Raw genomic sequence first — 18,966 nt, 5'->3', positions numbered from 1 at the left:
AATTTCAATATCAATTTTTCAAGTATTGTTTATCATAAAACCAGGATCCAAAAACAAATATAACTCCATCTCGGTTGTGTGTGTACAATCAAGCCGGTGCCTTCCCGCGATCATCAGTAATACCTGAAACACATAACACATAACACGGTAAGCACAGATGCTTAGTGAGTTCCCCAAAATATCACAAGTAATGCATTAGCCACACGAGGCTATAACTCTGAAAGACCCTCTGGTCAATGTGTCTCAGTGGGACCCTCCAGTCCCACAACTCTGGTGGACCCACCGGTCCTAACTCTGTGGACCTTTCGGTCCTAACTCTAAACAATACATAGCATAAATCACATAGGAATGATGCAGTATATCACAATCAACATACAAGATACTCTGGTCACATAACTCTAATTACCACTCTAGGTATGTATAGTTGAGAAGACTCACCTCGAGCTAGCAGGTAATAGACACGTACTCAGAAACCTCGAACTAGCCTCCGCCTAAAACGTTAGACATGCATCACTAATCAATACCTATTCCTACTATGGAACACCACAAGTTCTCTTATTCCCTTTATAACACTTGGGATGGGTAAAAGACTGTTTTACCCCTCCATGGTCTCGAATGCTCATAAGTGACTCATCTTCAAAGTCAACAGAGTCGATACAAGTCAACTGTCAGAGTTGACCTGACTCGCCGAGTGCACCTATGTGACTCGCCGAGTCCACTCGTCTCCTCAGAGGTCTTGCTAGGGTTTCTCTCCGCTCGTCGAGTAAGACCCCCTAACTCGTCGAGTATCACTGGGTCAAGAACGCTGGAACAAACCCGACACGACTCGTCGAGTCCTCCTATAGACTCGACGAGTCTATCCAATCGAGTTCCATACTTGGGCACTTGAAATCAGATTTGCAACTCCAATCTCTAGATCTAGCCTTCCAATGTCCAAAAGTTACGTAAAGTTTCGATCTTGATGGTCATGCATGGCATATTTTGCTCCATATGCCACCATCACTCCATTAATGTTTCCACAATGTAAATCTCTTCATTTGGGCTACTAAAGTTCTGAACTTTTGGACTCTCTGGACCTCATAAGGTCCAGATCTGAAGTCTAGACTTAACAAGGGGTTTGATGCATTCAAATCCCCAACAAAAGGTGATGCAAGCCCTAAATCTCAAGAACATGAGATCTAACCATTCTGCAAGGAAAGGTAAAAGCTTTTTACCTCTAACTGAAGCCTGAGATGAAGAAGAACAGATCCACTGGCCCCTCATTCTTGCTCTTGTGATGAAACTCCCTTCCTTTTTAATAGAACGAACCAAAAAGATCACAAGATTAGCTATCCTCTCTACTCAAGCTCACTAAGGACGTTAGGGTTTCTCTCAAGGGTGTAAGGGTGCTGGTGAGACGGAATGGAGGCTATAAGTGTCCTTAAATAGGGCACAAACCCGAGAATTTAGGGTTTCCATCAGCAGCGCTGACTCGGCGAGTCAGCTCACAGACTCGTCGAGTCACCTCATTAATCCATGTCACCGAATGCGACTCTACTCGACGAGGTGAGGCACCAACTCATCGAGTCACTCCACAACTCGAAATAAATACATTAAAAACGTTATACCTGGAAATCTGGATGTTACAACTCTCATGTACTGACAATATGCTTGTCACCTCGTGACAGCTCTCACATCGTGAAAACATGCCTATCACCTCGTGACGACGGGTTTTCACCCAATTCCACTCCAACCTCAAAACGTCATAACTTCTTCGTTTCAACTTTGTTTTTAGCGGCCTTTATATGAAAGGAAATGTATTGACGAGCCCCACAGCTCTATATAATTACTTTTGACTTAATATATGTCAATCTAAAACCATAATTCATGCAAGAAACCCGAATATTACTTTTCTCATTTTACCCTTTTGATTCAAAGCACAAATCGAGGGATTAAATCACTCAATCCTACATTATCAACATCCAAAAGGGTCTAGACTATATTCTCTTGAAGACCAATACCTTTACTCGATCTATTTGCGGCCCATTATCATGGTATTAGAAACATCTTAAAACTTGGTGTTACTCGTTCGTTTATGTTCGTTCATAAAAGTCCCTTTCGTGTTCATATATGCTTAATTGTGTTTGATTACATTACTATATTATATGTTGATTGATATGGTTTTATTTAACTATATATTTTAGGCCATTATCTTAATATATTTGAATAAAAATGCTATATTATAAGATATATGATACTTAATATGATTTGAAATCTTCATTTACAGTTAAAATGGGAGCTGGGATGCAAAAGGAGAAGAATGGGGCTGAAACTGACAAAAAACGACAAAACCGAAAAAGACGCAGAAGTTGTGTCACGTCCTTTATATGGCGCGCCGCGCCTTATGAAAATTCTGCAAAAATCATGTTTTTTTCCCTAGGCGGTTTACGACTTCATGTCCAACACGGAATCCCGATACCACGGCGTGACAAAGGGATTACCACACCGTGGCGATGTTGAAACCTATAAATTAAGCCGAAAATTAACCCTAAAAATATATCTTACATTTCACTTCGTTTTCTTTGAAAATAAACATCGGGGCTACGATTTTGAGAGTCTACAAGGCGGCGGGAGGGTTGTTAAGCCGATATGGAGTGAAGATCTTAACGATTCGAGAGCGAATTCATGATGGGAATCTTTCGGTTTGCTTTTCTGATCATGATTAATATTCTGATTGTGTTCCTTCTGTTTTTACTTTCTGAATTTTGGTGTTAAAACCTTTTGTTTTGCGTTTTAGATTAGATGAATCATGCGATTTTGGATTAAATTGCTATTTGAATTGTTTATTCTTATTTAATTTATGATGTCAAGTTTGATTGAAGATTTGTGTTAAAACTCATTACTTTATTACCTATTTTTTTAGTTTACGTGATTAGAAGAACAATCTAGTTATATATTCATGAATCATAGTTGTTTTATTACCATAAAATAATTGTGACTAGTAAACCTAGGGATAAGTTAATAAAGTTATGAACTTTAATGTGTGTGCATGTTTTAAATCACTAATCTTAGCATGATTTAATTCTAATAATCTTTAAGATTAATAAAAATTAAATCTTACGTGATATGAACTGAACAATTAATTTAGGGATAATTAATGGCATGACGATGAAATTAAAAGTCTTTAGCGTCATTAGTATTCGTGTATGGACCAAATACATGAATCAATTTAAGAATCAGTAAATAATGAATAAATGACCTTTTCACTACAGTAATTTTCCATAATTTTGAGATTTAATCTAATTTGAACCAAAGTACCAGTAATTCATTTCCAATCAGTTTATTTAGTTAGTTTAGTTATTGATTTCTTGAGATTTAATAATAAAACCCCCTTTTATTGTTTTTTTATTAGTATAACCTATAATTAAATATTTTAATATTAATTCACTACCGTTCCATTTGAGTTCGACACCCTCGCTTATCAAAACTATACTATACTCTATCAGGTTCACTGCATGTAAGGTATGATTTATATGCGATAGACTATGAATTATAAATTTAAAACAAATGCATTAAAAATGCACATTATTCATTTATAGTCATATGTGTGCAATTATGTTTCTTTATATTTGTTCGTTTATATTAATTTGTTTATGTTCGTTTAGCATGTTCACGAACATAAACGGATGAACATGAATGATGTAATTTGTTAAACGAACGAACATGAACAAGAAAACTTGTTCGTTATCCATTCGTGTTCGTTCATTTGTTCGGCTAACTTAAATAAACATGAACAAGCACACATTCATGTTCTTTTGGTTCGTTTACAACCCTAATAAGAACCAAATAGATTGTGTTTTTTTAACTCTCTTTCTTGATCAAAGATTACAGGTTTCAAAGAGACCGATCCAACCTAAGTCACTATATCTTCCACAAACTTTGCATACAAATTTTGCATAGATTCAAGAATCAAGCTTGTTTGCAAAACTTGGCATACAAATTTTGCATAGACAATGAAGCTTGTTTGCAAAACTTGTCTTACAAATTGTGCATAGATTCCACAATCAAGCCTGTTTGCAAAACTTTATTGTTTTATGTGGCAATCTCCTAATTACTTTGCCTTTTACCTCCATTATACATTATTGCTCTGATTGTCATTACCAACATTATTACTTTGCCCATATCTTTAGGAGTGTCAATTGATCACATGACACGACAAAAATATGACACATAACGAAATTTAAACAATTTAATTTGAATTTGTGTCGTGTTTGTACCTAGTGTAGAAAACACGACACGATGTCATGTTTGTGCTAAAAGTTCGACACAATATTAACTTGTGGTTGTCATGTTTTTCGTATTTCTTGTATTTGTCATGTTTTGTATTATTAAGTATGATCTAAATAAACTGATGATTATTTTATATCATCGTTGTCGTGTTTGCTTAATTGAGTCGCTTCCGTGTTAGTAGAAAAACCATGACATCATGTTAAATAAAATTTATCGTGCCATTGTATCGTGTCAGACAAAAACACAACACAATTACTTGATTTGACATTTCTACTTAGGGTGGTGAGTATGGATCATTTCCATCCCTAGCATCCTCTCTTCCACATCATCATCACATTAGCTATTTTTCTCATCTGGTCAACCATAGCAAATGTACAAGTACCAAAGCAATATATTACAACCATCTAATGCAGAGAGGATGAAAATTGAGGTATCTAAACACCTGGAATGGTGTTCATTTGCAGTACCTAAATGCCATATGTGACATCCCTTCTGGTCCCAAGGGCATGTCACTCTACCATACAAAGCAAACTTGAAATTATAATGAGTTCCACAAGTTTTCATGTCATTAATGATAACAATAATAAAAATGAACTATTTTAAATATTATGCAATATTCTTTTATATAATTAATGGCTTGTATACATATGTATCCTCCCCAACTTAGAACACACTTGTCATCCTATAACAGAAAGTGTTCCTTTTCCCACAATCATCTTATAAACAAATGTTGTTCCATCATTCAAACTACCTTGGAATACACGTTTGTTTCATCATCATCTCGAAACACACAACATCCCTTATCATCATCAACATTTGGTAATCAAAAGTTACCATTAATAACCTATCACCTCCCTGCCATAAAAGGATAAAAAAGATCCTCAAAAGCAATAAAGATAACATCAAATCCATTATGATCAACAAATAAATGTGTCACATAAAGTTACCACAATTTGATGATTCATGGCCCACAAGTATCCAAATAATGTATTTGTTGTGTTTCTATTCCTCTTACTCAGACCGAGACTGGGTCAGATTCAGACTGTTTGATACCATACTTAGAACCTGGCTCCTCAGATATGCCTCTTACTCGGTCAGATTCAAATTCAGGAGTCAGACATTGACTCAATCAGATCTTTGACTCAATCAACAGCTATTAAACAATCATTCTCTTACATTGTTACTAACAAAGATCTATGAAAAAAAAAAGAATCTTTAATACTTACAGTTCCTTTTGAGGATTCTTCTCACAATAAACCTGCATTGGAGTTAATATACATGCATATAACATTGAATTGTTGATAGTTAATAAACAGGAAATGTTGACTTCTTTAAAGGGAAAGAAACACCAATAAAAATGGTAACAAGAGGACCAAAAAGGAAACATTTTGGATAATCAAAGAGCAATCTGAAGACATTCTTGTTTTTAACAAGAACACTAAGATACAAAAACTATATCTTATCTGAAGTAGCAAATGCAAATGGATCCTGCAAAACTTTTTTCCAACAGAAAGGCAGCAGAATCAGAATCTTGTTTGGATCTTTGGAAGCAAAAGATGCATGCCTCCAATTTTGTAACTCTGGAAAACGTACACCATCATTATTAATTAAACATTATAAAAGAAAAAAATAAATAATAATATAACAAGATGGGATCTTGATTTCAATTTTCATCTCATAAAATACATTGCATGACTAATTACAAAATCGAAACCGATTTGGGTAACATCTTATATTACTTCTTACATCTTTATTGGAATTGTACAAGAAAACCCTAATCTTGATAAAAAAAAAAAAAAAAAAAGTCAATTGACTCCAGAAGAAATTAAATGCCTTAGCTCTATCAAATGTTCATCATTTGAAATATGGAGATTAATTCGAAGATTTGTCAATAATGCTTCTTTTTCCCAACTTAATGGGCCAGAAGCATATAATGCCTCCAAAGTGGATCGATAAGCATGCAACTCTAACCTATGAATACTCACTGCCACGTCATCACTTGAAATATTCAAAGACTCCCCATCACTATTATCATCACTAGGATTAGGAACAACACTACAACTACCAACAGAGCATTGGTCACTATCAGTATCAGACTCATCATTAGGTTCTGATATTCTTTTTCTTTTCTCCATTTCATCATAATAACCATTTAAACTATTGTTGTTATCTACCTTTTTATAAGAATCGCATGAAACATATCTTCTTTGACTCCCAGGTTTGACTTTTTGACTTGATTCATGAACAGATGAGCAAAAAGGGGAAGCTCTCTTTTGTTTCCTAGATGCATCTTCTTCTTCTTCCTGACAGATCTTTGAACCAATCTTCTTTCTTACAAAAGGCTTGATGAATCTCCTAGATACCTTTTCCACACCACCTTCATAATCATAGTAACTAACATTGTTCATAACCTCCATTTTGCTACCTTTTTTGAACCTCATTGTATTTTTAATTCTTGTGAATGGAATGGATTTTACACAAAACCTGCAACAACAAAGAAAAGAAGAAGAATCTAACATCAGAAACAAGAACCGAAACATATATATGAACAAGATAGATAAGAAAAGCAAACAGAACATGTGAAAACACAGATCAATTGTTAGTTGTTAGGTATACAAGGGATAAAGATCCGGAACTTCTGTTTATCAATCCAGATTAGCAGATATTACATAAATTTACAACTGTCACTTTGTTTTAAATCAACGCAGATCTTTGTATAAACTAGATTACCAGAAAACAAAAAAGAAAGATAGGAGATGAACGATTTGAAGATGATGAAACTATAAACAAGTGATTGAAAGCAAGCAACAGAGAATCTGTTAATCGTTATACAAAGAAGAATTAGCAATAAAAAGTTGAAATATCATCGGAATACATCGGAATTACCTCTACAGCAAAAAGCATGATCGAATCAAAGCGTCAAGTATTTAAATTTAATAAATATGAATACTTGACTTTAATCCCCCAAAACCTAAACTCATTAAGCAAAACAATCAACAAGATATACAGCAATAACTCCAATCATCCAAAAAAAATAAAAAATTAAGCAGTATAAACTACAGAAAATAAAATTGAATAAATTACAGAAACGATTGAAACAAAACCAGTAAATTGGGGAAAGAATCAAAACGAGAAAATAAACAAAATCACTAACCTTTTTGTTCAAATTCGAAGATGAATGTGTATCGATGAGTTGTTATTAAGATGAATTGATGTTTGTTTAACTCTGGTATCACCAATTTGTGTTTTGTATCTTCTAGGGTTTGGTTGTTCTTAATTTTTATTTGAAAAAAATATAAAGAAAATAAAATCAAATTGTGAAATATATATGAGGTGGAGGGTATTATTGTAAAATTAGCTTTGGCTTAAACCTAAAAAAGGGAAAAGGAGAGAGAGAAGGGTGCGTAATGCGCGCAGTCGTACAGAGAGGGCCTAATTCGTGTGGGAGAGAAGTTTTATCTCCATAGATACCTTTCTTCACGCGTTCTTAAGAGCGTGTAATACCATCCACTTCTTTCAAAATTTATCCACAACTAAACCTATCAAAATGTGATATGATACCTTAACCTAACATTACCGTAATATAAAATAAGGATAATAATTTAAGTGGATAATATATTTTTTATTGGCTGCTATTATTATATGTAATTAGTTATTAGAATTTTTTTTTTTTTTTTTTGTATATTTGATCATTTATTTTTTTTTTTTTATATTCAGTCTTTATAATCGGTTATTTTAGATTATCCGGAAATATTATTTAATTGGGTAATATAACTTTCAGTTGGTAAACATGTAGTCATTAATGTTTTTGTACGTATTTGGTTTTTATGACCGGTTTTTATGACCGGTTTCTTAAGATTTTGTTCACGACATCATATGTGGGACAATCATTAATGAAGTGTTCTCATGTACGGCTCATCCTTCACTTATATCAGTAACCTAATTCACGATTCGATCAAATAATGTTGGTGTCTTACTTTTCTCTTATGCATTCGGATTCGGTTTCATCTATCTTCGTGGCAAACAACACAATTGTAATGTCTAAACCTTTAAATATACATGTTGATATGGCATGACATGAAAAATAAATACATAATAATGTTAGTATCAAATTCTTTTAACCCATTAAATATTTTCATTAATGCGATAGGACACGATTATAATGTCTCAACCTTAAACATTAACATGTAATATATGGGTCCGAGTTAAAGGTTCCAACTCATTTTAAGTAAATTTATTGTCACAACATAACACGAAAGTTAAATGGGTAAAGTAAGGATCAATTTTTTCAAATCGAAATTGGTTTAATGTTTTAACTAAACACAAGCCTAACATGATGTGATATATTTGTATAACCTGTTCAGGTCTATCCAAAATTATTCAAATCTTTGTTATGAGACAAAATATTTAATTATGGATCTATTCATAAATGTAGTATATCTTGTCTTTGTATAGGAATGTTCAAAAACTAGTTAGACCTAAGAAATTACATAAAAAAGGATTATACATTGATTTTTAAGCAAGCCTATCCAATTTATGTTTTAAAATGACATCTACTCGAAATTCAATTAAAGAATCGATAACAACTTGTTAGGTTTCGGGATTTATGTTGTGTCAACTCTTGTAAGCGACTGTGTTTGCAAGTTGTCTTGTATAGATAAAGTCTTCACTTCAGTATGTGAGGTGTGTTGTTTCCATTTCCGATATTTGTTTATGTTTAGGTTCGCAGCTTAGTTGTTGACTTAGACTTGTTCCTTTCTGACTCTCTTTCGGGATAATATATATAGAAGAGTTAGTTAGAAAAGAGAGTACTTTTTGACAGAATAGTTCCCTACTCTTGTACCAAACTGTTTTGTACTCTCTAATGAAAGTTTGATTTTATTTACATCATCGTGTTCATAATCTTTCTCTTGATCATGTTGTTCTCTTATTAGAATCATTTCGTTCCTAAAAATATATCAAGTGGTATCAGAGCAACTGATTTGTGTCCTTCAGATTTCTACTTTGAATTTTTGATCGTTTTCGAATTTTTCAAGTTCTTCTGCAAACTGATCTTAAGTTCTTTGTTCAGATCTCTTTCTTCGATTTAAATTTTGTTCTTTAACTCACAAATATGATTCTAATTAGATTTACTAGAAACACCATGTTCTGAATCGTTTCCTATTTTGGGGTGGTGATCAAGGATCGGGTATTAGAAGACTTAGGACCTTTGAGGAATTGAGATCTAGACTCATTTTGAGGTGGATGATGTAATTTAGATGATTCGGGTGTTCGGTTTGTGTTTTGGAGCCAAAGGGTATTTTGGTAATATGTCAGTTCGGGCTTTTATGGAAATTGGATTTTTGTTTGGGAAATTGTAAGGCAAGTATGAGTTGATTAAAGCGTAGAGAATCTCGTTACCTTTTCATGGATATAAGGATTGTCGAAATCGGATTTATAATGAGGAGGTTATTGCCTTCGGAGTATATTAGGGTTTAAGGGAAACCCTAGTACGCGGGGCGTACCTAGAGAGTACGCACGGCGTACTGGTGCGAGGTGCGGTACACGAGGTGTACACTAGTGTACATAGCGTACTAGGAAGGGCTGATCGTGGATGCGAAACCTCGTACGCTAGGCGAACGAGGAGTTAGTGGAAACCCTAATTTAGGGTGTTGTGCCCTATATAAGCACTTCAAGTCTTTAGGGTTGGTCTCTGTACCAGCCTCCAAGCCCCCAAAACCCTATAAATCTTCCCTTAGCCTCCATTGATGTGCATTTGAGCTCTTGAGGAGAATTTGGTGTTTTGCTCATTTTGAAGGAATTGAAGAAAAGTGAAGTTTCATTGCTTGGTGTGAAGCTTTAGATCCAAAATCCCCCCTCATTATGCAAGCCTCTTGAGGTATCAAGTTCATACCTTGGCTTTTGAATGCTTAGATCTCTTTACGTATTGAAGAGACTTGGAGTTTCAGATTGGGGATATAGTTCTCCTGAAGGTGTCACCTTGGAAATGTGTCATTGGATTCAGGAAGCAGGGCAAGCTAGGCCCCAGGTATATCGGTCCTTTCAGGGTTATAGCCCTGGTGGTCAGGGTAGTGTATCGATTAGAACTTCCGGAGGAGATCAGTTAGATTCACAGTACTTTTCATGTCTCGCAGCTGCGGAAATATTTGGCTGATGATTCCACAGTGGTTCTATTGGAGGACATTTAGGTGGACGACCGCCTGAACTATATCGAGAGACCAATAGCGATCCTCGACAGGAAGACAAATACCTTGAGGAACAAGGCGGTTGAGTTGGTTAAGGTGCATTGGCAGCACTAAAAGGGCTCATAATGGATGTGGGAGCCGGAGGAAGAGATGAGAGAGCATTAACCAGAATATTTCCAGCAGCGGACTTCGAGGACGAAGTCTAATTCAAGTGGGGGAGAACTGTAGCACCCGAGTCGCCAAGTATGAGTTATTGATTCATTCTATTTAAATCTAAGTAAAAAGGTGGTGGGGGACTCGTGAGTATGTTGGGCGTATATTTGGTACGCACGACGTACTCCTTGCATGCGCTTCATCAAGTGATCCCCTACGTACGTTGGGCGTACCCATGCGTACGATGGGCGTAATCAAGCCAGGGGTAAACCCTAATTTTTAGGGTTTGCACCCTATTTAAAGAACTTATGGCCCTCAAGTTCGTTACCATCTCAGCCTCCACTGCCCGTTTAGTGTCAATCTCGAACCCTAACCTTCTTGAGTGCATCTTTGAGCTTAACTTGAGTATTTTGGTGTTCTTTGGTGGTTTTGAAGAAGAAGGAGGTTTGGGAAGAAGCAAAGGAGAAGAAGGAGCTTGTATATCCAGAGGTTGTGCACCATTTCTAGCCTATTTAAGGTATAAAGTTTGAACCTTGATCATTACAAGCTTAGATCTAGGTTTAGGGTAGAATATGGCATCTTTTGGTCCCATAGCTTGGCTTCTTGGAGTATGAGTAACTCCAGGCCATTTGAGTTGTCCTTTTGGACCCTTGGAACTGTTTTGAGTCATAAAAATCGGATCTTGGTTGTTAAGACTCAACCATGCAAGTGTTAGTGACCATCCAAGTGAGTTAAGTGACTTAATTCATGGTTTAAGCCCCATTTATGCATGCAAAAGCATAAAGTTTGAAACTTTATGGCTTAAGACGTTATTTTGAGCTTGGATATATGTTTTGGACGTAAAGGTTGAATGGATTAAGACATGGAAATGAGTTGGGTTGACTGGCCAGTACGTTGGGGGTACTATAGAGTACGGTGTGCGTACTGGGTGAGTGTCCCGACTTTAGATGCGCATTAGCGTATGCTGGGCGTATGAGCCGTGTACGCTGCGCGTATGAAGTCTGTGGGCTTAGATGAATTTTGGGCTCGATTAGTGTTAGGCTTTTGGACTTCTTTAGGTTGGGCCTCAGGCCCACCTATTGTAACAGGACATGTTTGGGCCTAAGACCATGTTAGGTGTTCTTGGGCCATATTGGGCCTTATAGGCCTTGTAGTTGGGCTTGGATGCCTTTTTGGGCTTTTAATAGATTTGGGCCTTAGGGGGGAGGGAGGCCCATGGAGGCAAGGATAAAGGAGCGTTTTTTACCTTAAGTCAAGAATTAGGGTTTGGACCTTTGAGTTGGAGTGTGGCCTAATTTCTAATTAGGGTTTTATGCTTGTGCGTTAGGAAGAGGTTTTCATGAGTCATCTGTCGAGTGAAATTTCATATCTTCAGTCTGAGGCGAGTCTTCTTTCGCAGTATCCATGGGTCAAAGGCACCAATGTCGGCCCACTAGTCTATGATGTAGTGTGATGATTGTCTTTGTGACAATTGTCAGTTATGCCTGTATTTGCTTGATGACTCTGTGATTTCTGTTATTATATTATGTGGTAGTAGTAGGGGATGAGATAGACCCGGTATCCGGTTGAAATAGACCGAAGGGGATTGCAAGCACCCATATATGCTTGATAGTATCCGGTTGAAATAGACCGAAGGGGTAGGCAAGCACCCATATATGCTTGATAGTATCCGGTTGAAATAGACTGAAGGGGTAGGCAAGCACTCAGATATGCTTCGCAGTATGTTTATTTAGTATGTGGTATTTTGGGGGAACTCACTAAGCTTTGTGCTTACAGTTTTCAGTTTATGTTTCAGGTACTCCAGTTCGAAGGGGAAGGGATCGGCTTGATCGCACCACATCACCCTATGTTTTCCGCACTTAGTGATTTTGGGAATTTATACTCTGATAACATGTTACTATGATACTCTTTTGTCTATTTTGATATTAGTGTCATGTGATTTGAGTGAAATTAAAAACAAAATTTTATCCATATTTTTGGGATGTTACAAATACCATATCTATCTAAAAATATATAACCTTTTCCCACTTAGGGTTTTCTTTCCTGGTAAGTATATGAAGCACCACTCGTATGGGTTAGTTTGACATAGTAATTTAAACATCTCAAAAAGGTTTTTAAACCCACTTATAATATTTTGGAAGTTCTAAAATATCATAAGCTTTTAACAAAGAAAATTAGGTTCCATTTTCTTCATGTCATCTCACGAAATCTTTTATACACCTGCGCATACGTTCTACTTAAAAAAGAAGTTATGATTTTCATACACAAAAATATCGCATACGATCTGGAACGGAGAAAAACTACAACAACTTCGTTAGAAGAAACCATCAAAGGTTTTGATGAGCAGTTACATATATTAGAGACTATTCGTTCTTATCTATTTTCTTCAAGTACGTCAATGACAGAAGTCCTACTATACAAGTCAATCACACTTCATATCATGCTTGTTCCGTACTTAATGGAGTTGGTCAACTTTCTTGGTGAAAGGATCAACAAGAAGATATATTTGCTTGATGAATGCATGAAAGACTTAAAGATTGGCACTTGTTTTTTTGTCTTTTTTATAGCTTGTTCATATATGTTAGAATTTAATTCGTGGTGTTTCAAAATTCTTAAGTATACATCAAAAATAACTACTTTGGTTTTTTTCAAATTAAAACATAAAACTATTTTACCTTTTTACATTATAGGGATAGATAACAAATAAGAAAAACTTTTGAGAACATGATTTGATTCTATCATACTGGAAATAGTCTAATAAACTAGACACCGAATATATTAAGCAACCAAATCAATTATAAGTTTGCACGCAACACCAAATATATGTCCCCAATGAGCGACCTTCCCACCAGACATGTATTATTTTACCTTGAGATCGTCGTGCATCGAATACGTTTGTATGCCTAACATGTTCTTGACATCTGAGTTGAACGTAATCAATCAACTTTTTCCATTCCAAAATGGTCATGAAAGTTTTTTTTTCCATACATCTAGAAATAGTTTTTGTGTTATATGTACCGACTACCTTAAATCAACTACAAGTTTGCACACACTACCAAATATATGTCTCTATCTAGTAAGCGACATTCTCACTGGACATACCATATTATGAATAAGTTTTATGCCTAAAGAACATACCATATTATGAATAAGTTTTATGCCTAAATATATGTTCTTGACATTTTAGTTGAACTTCATCAATCAACTTTTTCCATTTCCAGAATGATCATGAAAGTATTTTTTTTTCATACATCTAGGCTCTTTAAATAGTTTTTGTGTTAAATAGTTTTTGTGTTATATATACCAACTACCTTAAGTTTCACTGATTTTAATACTTACATAACTTCTAAAAGGGCCATTAAACTTTTATTTGTATATTTGCATCTTGAAAATCAATTTTGCTTTACATTTCTTATGATTATTAAACATTTATTACCGACAGTATTATTAGATATGCAAGAGTGTTAACATTGAATTATATTCATATAAAAATTAGTTGGATAGTTTTAGGAAGTTTTTCGTTTGTTTTTACATTAAGAATAATGCTATTTAAAAATGGATAACAAATTCAAAATATAGCAAAAAAATATGACAAAAGACTATTTTATATAAATTAGGGTAACACGGGAAAAAATACATTGAGATTTCTTGACAATATCTAAACTTTATATTTGCCTGAACTTTTGAAGTAGTGATAACTTCACTATACCCTCAAACACCATCAAAACCTTCTCCAATGATGTTTCTTATTTATTGGCTCTCTTGATTACTTTAACAATATAGTTGTATGATATCTCTGCTTATAAAGTTAGGAGATGCAGAAACAGTTGAAATTATTGCTACTTTTTGTTGGTGTACCATATTTATCATTTCCCATATGTCTTGAAACATTTTCATACTTTCACCACCCATATGCACATCATATTGTATTTATTTCTCAAGCTTGGTTCTTTTTACAAAAGGTTTAAGTTGCCATTGTTGGATATGTTAATGGGATTCTTAATAGTGTAATTTTAGCGGTAAGTGAATGCTTGTGTATGCTACTCGTAAGCTTATATAATAAAGGAATCATATATACACAATCATACATGGTTTCCAAAATATATATTCAGGTTTGGATGAGATATTTTGGTGTTTACACGCTTCAAGAGTATAAACACATTGACGTCTATTTATGTGAATTATTTACTTAACATGACATTTGGGTTGCTTCTCTCCCTTTTATATATATTTGTCCTACCCATTAGAGTACTCTCTCTCTCTCTCTCTCTCTCTCTCTCTCTCTCTCTCTCTCTCCATCTCCATCTCCATCTCCATCTCCATCTCCATCTGTCTCTTGCGTCCATCTTTCAGCATGTCAACTAACATAAGCAGTGAGAAAGAATACAAACATGAGACGATTTTATTTTCGGAAGCTTATAATGAGAAACTAAAGGTCTACAACACGTTGATGGTGGATAACAAATCTTTCCTTGAATCCAACAAACATGAAAAAAATACTTGAGGCAACAGATAATGTTCTGATTGGGTCCCTAAAAGAGATTTTGGAATGCTTTGAAAAAGAGAACATTATCTAGAAGCTTTTGTTTTATTTTATAAGATAGTATAATGTTTTAATATGTATGTAAGTTTTTTGTTTGAATATAAATAAATCAAATAAGTTTTTTGTTTGAATATAAATAAATCAAATATGTTTGTTTACATATTGTTCATAATCAGTTTTAATGAGCAATGTCTACGAGACTTTCAAGTCCGTGTTTACACGGGCATATCTAGTAATTAGAGAATATGTTACCTATGAATGATATCTTCTCCTTAATCATGTACAAATACATAAATGCAAGGAAATAAGAGGATCGTATAAAATGGGCTTAAAATGACTCTAATAATACATTATCTATATACAGTAACAATTTTGAGAGTAGATATTAAGCAATTGTTGATTAAACATCGCATAGAGTTAGCACCTTGGTGATACGGATCATGTGAGTGTCCGCATGTGGATATTGTAGAGAGTATATTGTTGCTATCCTTGGAATTCAAGTGGCAAGAGTGTCTGTAAGGGAGGAGGGAGTCATTCCCTCCCAACCCACTGAACCCACTGTCACATCAATTTTTGTCTCTAATTTTTCTTCATCTTTCTCAACACACAACACACGGAAATCCTATCTTTCTCAACCCACTCAATTAAAAAAATACAAAACAACTAAGGTACAAGTTTTAAAACACATGGTACAAGAAAAAATGAGAGAGAGAAAGTAGAGAGAGGGGATGAAGTGGGCTAGTGAAACCAATTAAACAACCCGCTGAAGAGGGAGTGATACCGGCGGTAACTCTATTGCTAATTAAGATTTTACCTTGATTGTTTTGTATTTTTTTTTAATTGAATGAGTTGAGTGGGTTGAAAAAGATAGGGTTTTCGTGTGTTGTAGGTAGGGAAAGATGAGGAAAAATGAAAAAAAAAAAAACTGATGTGACAGTGGTTTTAGTGGGTTGAGAGGAAATACCTCCCTCCTCCCTAAGGTATAAAATTATAAACCCCTTATGAGTGAGCTTTTGTTTAATGTCTAGGATTTATTGTTTTATTCATTTCTTTATGTTACTTGTATGCGATTTAGTTACAACAAAAAATAAAATAAAAAATACATGTTTTCCGAATTCCTTAAAAGAATAACTTTTAAAAAAGGAGAATTTTTTTTTTGAAATGACAATTTTATTAAAAACTAGCAAAACGTTAGAAAAGACCCATTACAAAGAAATGAGATTTAAGACCGGATTTTGCAACGAAGAAACTCAAGTCTAATAAAGATTATAGGCTATAGCCATCATATGTGTATTCTTTTTATTGTAAAGAGATCAAGAAAAAATCTCACTCGAAAGTTTTAAAAGTCGTTTTAGTTAAACATAAAACTTCCAAGTTTATTTGAATCATATAATAAAACGTTTTACATCTATTTTATATATGAAAGAACAAAATTGTGGACCTCATGGATGTCTTGTGTGCGCCATCGATGGTGACCCAAATATGTGGTAGTGGTGCTTTCTTTAACTTCTTATTAAATTTCTTCATTCAGTAAAGTTATTTATTTTTCATAAATAGTAAATTAAGATTTTTAATTCCAAATACTTTTTCCTTTTCTGGAAAATATTATAATAATTAGACAAAATCACATAAATGTTCAATGGTGTGGTTTATCACAACTTCAGTCTCTGTTAATTTGTGTTGATAAACATAGTCCTTATGGTTTTCTACAACTTACATAGTTGGTTCATGAGTCACATAAAATGAACTACTTGTCCTTTTTAATTTCATTTATTTCTTTGAAACTAAGTTCAGTTAAAAATAAAAGAAAGTAAATACACGCTGCCCCTCCTCTTATTTGAGAAAACAATCACAAGGCTCAATTGTGATTCTCACAAGAACTCTCCAAAACATAACTACAGCAGGAGTACTCCAATTCTAGCGAAACTTCAGTAGCGCAAAACAGCTATTTTCGCTGACTCTTGAACGGATACTATCTATTTACATCCCAACACACTGTGAAAAAAGGAACCAAGACTTGGGTTAAAGAAGATTACCAGATGAGATCAATTATATCTTTAACACTTCAACATCAAACAAACACTTGTGTGATCAGCTTTCAAGACATGAAGATTTCTAGATGAAATCACACAAAAAATCAATTGCAATTCGAAATCAAACACAAATACAAGAAATCAATTACCAAAAATCGATTATCAAATGATTGTGTGCTGAAGACCATTTGTTTAAACCATTGTTGTGAAAATCGCTCTAGGCGACTGATTAATCGCTTGATGGTCTTCATCTGCCAAAGAATAATGCTAATAAGTATTATTAGGCAGGCTAGGTCAAAATCGATCAATTAAGCAGGCTAGGTGACCATTAATCGGCCTAGACGACCGATTAATTGGTCTAGGCTCTCAAAATTAGTTAAAATGTCAAATGGTCAAAATTATCAAACAAATGAAAAAAGTCAAAAAAATCTATAAAAAAATAAAAATTAAAGAATAAAATACACGAATAGTAAATTAAACGCCCTAACTACAACATCACATCTCTTTTCCTCTCATCACACTGACGTCTACGTTTCTTCGTCTCTTATCGGCTAATACCGACATTCACAACGAACCTAGTTTCTATATATCTAAGCATAAAATAAATTAGACTTTTTATTTGGTGATATATATATATATATATATATATATATATATATATATATATATATATATATATATATATATATATATATATATATATATAAACGTTTTTACAATTTAAGGTCTTTGATTAATCTGCGTTGATCACAAATAATCATTTAACTCTAGTCGAGCGACTAATTACCTCCTAACAATTTTTACAACCTTGGTTTAAACTAAAACACACCAAAATCGACCACTAGATGAGATCAAACCAAAAATAAGAAATCAGTTACCAAAAAATGATTATTAGATGATTGTGTGCTAAAGAACATCTATTTAATCTAAAACACAACAAAAATCAATTACCAAAGATCAACATCAAGGAGTTGTTGGTGTGACGTTGTAACATCCCAAAAATTACAAAGATATTTTTCAGTTTTAAATAGATTAACCAATCAATATTTGTTTTAAAACCCACTGAATAAAATTTGATTGATTGAAAACCATACATCATCATATTTAAGTTTACAAAACTGCGGAAACTAATATCATTAATGCGTGTGTACTATCCCGCCGAACTATTCTCACGAACGACCTACAAAATGTTTAATCCACAACCGTAAGCATAAATCAATTACCAAAGATCAACATTAAGGAGTTGTTGGTGTGACGTTGTAACATCCCAAAAATTACAAAGATATTTTTCAGTTTTAAATAGATTAACCAATCAATATTTGTTTCAAAAACCACTGAATAAAATTTGATTGATTAAAAACCATACATCATCATATTTAAGTTTACAAAACTGCGGAAACTAATATCATTAATGCGTGTGTACTATCCCGCCGAACTATTCTCACGAACGACCTACAAAATGTTTAATCCACAACCGTAAGCATAAATTTTAGTGAGTTCCCTAGTATACCATATATTCCACCATACATAAAATACATCCACATACAATCCTCGACTCTAGCGTCGAGAAACAAAAACTACTATTCACATGCATATATCATACATAACGGGCCCAACCCAAGAGTTCACGAGCCCAACCCAACTCATATAGCGGGCCCCACCCAAATATATATAACAGGGCCCGCCCAACCATACATAACGGGTCCTGTCCAACCATACATAACGGGCACCGCCCAAGGAGTAAACAGGCCCAACCCAAAATCCATTGCCAGAAGCTACATCC

The 18,966-nt window shown here is 34.4% G+C and overlaps 1 protein-coding gene across 4 annotated transcripts; it reads right to left on the bottom strand.

The window, feature by feature from the left end:
* Positions 1-4,853: 4,853 nt before the first annotated feature.
* LOC145121852 (uncharacterized) lies at positions 4,854-7,728 on the bottom strand. 4 transcript variants are annotated; one of them, XR_013714607.1, is made up of 4 exons: positions 7,424-7,728; positions 6,444-6,753; positions 5,496-5,849; positions 4,854-5,422 (listed from the first exon to the last, which is right to left on the bottom strand). XR_013714607.1 is itself a non-coding variant. In XM_079057547.1 (2 exons), the coding sequence occupies exon 2, from the start codon at positions 6,708-6,710 to the stop codon at positions 6,075-6,077; it is 636 nt and encodes a 211-aa protein (XP_078913673.1). In that variant the 5' UTR covers positions 6,711-6,753; positions 7,424-7,702; the 3' UTR covers positions 5,907-6,074. The 4 variants fall into 4 exon arrangements, 1 of the variants encoding a protein (XP_078913673.1); XR_013714606.1 differs by having other exon boundaries at positions 4,854-5,124; positions 5,217-5,849; positions 7,424-7,726; XR_013714605.1 differs by having other exon boundaries at positions 4,854-5,849; positions 7,424-7,697.
* Positions 7,729-18,966: the final 11,238 nt, after the last annotated feature.

The sequence above is a fragment of the Lactuca virosa genome, chromosome 6 (genome assembly GCF_052849685.1).
Source record: "Lactuca virosa cultivar CGN04683 chromosome 6, Lactuca_virosa_CGN04683_v6, whole genome shotgun sequence".
NCBI classification, from domain to species: Eukaryota; Viridiplantae; Streptophyta; class Magnoliopsida; order Asterales; family Asteraceae; genus Lactuca; species Lactuca virosa.
This window is presented reverse-complemented; position numbering and strand designations above follow the sequence as displayed.